Source organism: Dendroctonus ponderosae, unplaced genomic scaffold (assembly GCF_020466585.1).
Source record: "Dendroctonus ponderosae isolate FM_Combo_2020 unplaced genomic scaffold, Dpon_F_20191213v2 Dpon_F_20191213_4, whole genome shotgun sequence".
Taxonomy (NCBI): Eukaryota; Metazoa; Arthropoda; class Insecta; order Coleoptera; family Curculionidae; genus Dendroctonus; species Dendroctonus ponderosae.
Window position 1 is genome coordinate 5,311,518 of NW_026018611.1, and position 2,996 is coordinate 5,314,513.

Sequence of the window (2,996 nt, forward strand, 5' to 3'; positions counted from 1 at the left end):
GTGAGTGAGGAAATTCGAGTAGTTTTGACCCAAAAAGCGAAATTTGAATATCAGACACTTAGGTGCAAGATTATGTCAAAATTCCATGTTTTCCGCCCCGTTTTTGTTCATTTCTCGGAGGCAAAATGAGCAAGAACGCTCATTTGTACATCATTCTACAGAGAAATAAATGGCCTTTTTAGGAAGTGAACCATCGATAAGGAAATGTTGGCAGTATTCTCAAAAAATGCTTGAATTCAAGAAGTTTTAGATTTGCGTGGTTTTTTTTGAGTTGCAAAATCCACTTGAACATGACGCTGCTTTTCTCGAAGTTTCTCAAGAACCATTCGAGCCACAGAATTCGTTTCGGCATCGTTGGATAGAGAATTGAAAAGTCGATTCAGTCGTAACAACGAGAGTGAGGAAGTTCGAGTAGTTTTGACCCAGAAAGCGAAATTTGAATATCAGACACTCTGGTGCAAGATTATGTCAAAATTCCATGTTTTCCGTCCCGTTTTTGCTCATATCTCGGAGGCAAACTGAGCAAGAACGCTCATTTGTACACCATTCTAGACAGAAATAAGTGGCCTTTTTAGCAAGTGAACCATCGATAAGGAAATGTTGGCAGTTTTCTCAAAAAATGCTTGAATTCAAGAAGTTTTAGATTTGCGTGGTGTTTTCGAGTTGCAAAATCCACTTGAACATGCCGCTGCTTTTTTCGAAGTTTCTCAAGAACCATTCGAGCCACAGAATTCGTTTTGGCATCGTTGGATAGAGAATTAAATGGGGGGGGTCATGACCCCCCCTGGATCCGCCCTTGTGTGGGTCTTCAGGTTTAAAGCCCCGCGTTCTTCCAGAGTGCCGACAACAAAATCATCTTCCTGAACTCCTTCAAGATGAAACTCTCCATCATCTTTGGGGTTGTGCACATGGCCTTCGGCGTGTGTCTCAGTGTGGTCAATTTCGTGTAAGTAGAGTGCGCTCAGACGACGAGAGGCGTCCAGGAAGGTTTGCTATCACTTGCACTTGCAGACATTTCAAGAAGTACTCGCACATTCTCCTGGATTTCCTGCCGAAAATCCTCTTCTTCGGCTTCCTCTTCGTGTATCTGGTGATAATGATTTTCATGAAATGGGGCAACTACTCCGCAATGAACGACTACGAGATCGGTAAGTGTGGCCTTAAGTTGCAAGCCAGTTTATCGGCCTTTGCTGCCTCGTCCAGACACCATACATGGTTCCTCCTGTGCGCCCAACGTTCTGATCTTCTTCATCGGGATGATGCTGTTCAAGGCACCCACTAGCAATGTGCCCTGCGAGGACTACATGTATGGCGGGCAGCAGACGTTGCAACGCATTCTGGTGGTTCTGGCTGTAGTCTGCATTCCCTGGATGCTTCTAGGGGTGCCCATACACGAGATCATGTCCAGGAAGAAAAAGCCTGCCCCCAGAGTCACCCGCCAGGTGGTTTTCTGAGCAAGTTCTTCTCAGAAATTTCATAAATCCCGGGTTCCAGAACGGGCACACTTCGCGAGCTGCCAGCATTACGGAGCTGGAAACCATTCCTGAAAGCAGCGTTCTGCCCTCACACGAAGAAGAGCCCCTAAGCGACCTGATGGTGCATGCAGGAATCCACACCATCGAGTTCACTTTGAGCACAGTCTCCCACACTGCGTCATATCTTCGGCTGTGGGCCTTATCGCTAGCGCACGCCCGTAAGAGTTTCTCTTTTGAAAACTTGCAATTTTTCCTAAATTTTTTCTTGCATGTTAGAGTTATCTGATGTCCTCTGGGACATGGTGCTGCGCAAGGCGCTGGTGACGTTGTCGCATCCCTACACTGGAGGAGTCGCCATCTACATCATCTTCTTCGCCTGGTCCAGCATTACCGTGGGGATTCTGGTGCTGATGGAGGGCCTTTCGGCTTTCCTGCATACTTTGCGTCTGCACTGGGTGGAATTTATGACCAAGTTCTTTGAGGGGCAGGGCTACGATTTTGAGCCTTTCAGCTTCAAGAGGCTGCTGGAGGCCGATGAGGAAAACGCCCGAGATTAACACCAGCAAACTGTTGCCTGGATGTTATTAAACTGCATTAACAATAAAAAAACTGGATTTTGCTTGGGGTTTTTTTGTGGCAAAGTTGGCCGAGAATTCCGCACATTGAATGCCGTTTTACAGTGGCTACTTTTAATGGCCTTTTTACGTAGCGGCGCAACTAAACTGGACGCGGAGAATTTATTGAAGAACTTTTTGTCGCAGTAAATAGCCAGAGTGGCCCCATTCTGCACTGTTTAAAATGAGATTTTGTTTCGTTGAAACTTTAATCAACGCCAAAGAAAAGTTCGCAGGTTTAATTCGCATTTACGATAAATGCCTCACCACTTTGCTTATATGATATATATGATAGTTTTGCTTAAAAAAATGATTTCAAGTTGACGGCATTTGAGTAGTTCACTTCTGAAAAGTGGGAGATTTTTGTCGGTTTTTTAGGCCGAGGAGTGTTCAGTCGCTTTCAGGCGACACAACTCTGAAGATGGTAGCCACGCGTACTAGCGAAACGTCTGGATCAAAGGGCTGTAATGGCGTCCGGGAAATTGACCACTCCACTTGTCAACATTGTCGACTGTTGGGATTTTAAACATTTAAGAGCCGAACATATCAGAAATATCATTCATCAGTTTTTATGGTGCCGGGGTGAAATGGGGGTGTAAAGTTAAATTGCACCCACAAAACCCTTTAGGAGATAAAGTCGCCGAAAAAAATCCTCTGTTAATGTTGCGGAAGCTTTCGATATCCTGTTTACAAAGAATCTGGTTCAAATTAAGCTGATTGCAAGCCGCAAAAAATTTTAGGTAAAAGATTTGCCAGCCAAAGTGAAGCACGTTTTAGAAGAAGAGGCCTCCATCCACGTAAACTTTAATGGTACCTTTGATAAGATTTGTGCTAAACAATTAACTAAGTTAAAAAATGACTCGACAGGATTGCCAAAAGCGGGTTCTTGCAGTGACAAGACCACGGA

At 44.7% G+C, this 2,996-nt stretch overlaps 2 protein-coding genes across 3 annotated transcripts in view; one reads left to right on the forward strand and one right to left on the reverse strand.

Annotated features, from left to right (window-relative positions):
* Nucleotides 1-2,996, reverse strand: part of LOC109544098 (carboxypeptidase B) — an 11,310-nt gene that overhangs the window by 5,637 nt on the left and 2,677 nt on the right. The window lies entirely within an intron of this gene.
* Nucleotides 804-2,093, forward strand: LOC125504217 (V-type proton ATPase 116 kDa subunit a 1-like). Of its 2 annotated transcripts, none has more exons than XM_048665892.1 (5): nucleotides 804-946; nucleotides 1,012-1,148; nucleotides 1,204-1,445; nucleotides 1,495-1,693; nucleotides 1,752-2,093. In XM_048665892.1, exons 1-5 carry the CDS (start codon nucleotides 876-878, stop codon nucleotides 2,030-2,032), a joined length of 930 nt encoding a protein of 309 aa, XP_048521849.1. In that variant the 5' UTR covers nucleotides 804-875; the 3' UTR covers nucleotides 2,033-2,093. The 2 variants fall into 2 exon arrangements, with proteins under 2 accessions (XP_048521849.1, XP_048521850.1); XM_048665893.1 differs by having other exon boundaries at nucleotides 805-946; nucleotides 1,204-1,442.

What these genes read in the sequence shown, in the direction of transcription:
- LOC125504217 (XM_048665892.1), top strand. Translation starts at nt 876, where the DNA reads ATGAAACTCTCCATCATCTTTGGGGTTGTGCACATGGCCTTCGGCGTG. An exon ending in AATGAACGACTACGAGATCG is followed by an intron (nt 1,149 to 1,203) that starts GTAAGTGTGGCC and finishes TGCCTCGTCCAG; the next exon opens with ACACCATACATGGTTCCTCC. An exon ending in CTTATCGCTAGCGCACGCCC is followed by an intron (nt 1,694 to 1,751) that starts GTAAGAGTTTCT and finishes CTTGCATGTTAG; the next exon opens with AGTTATCTGATGTCCTCTGG.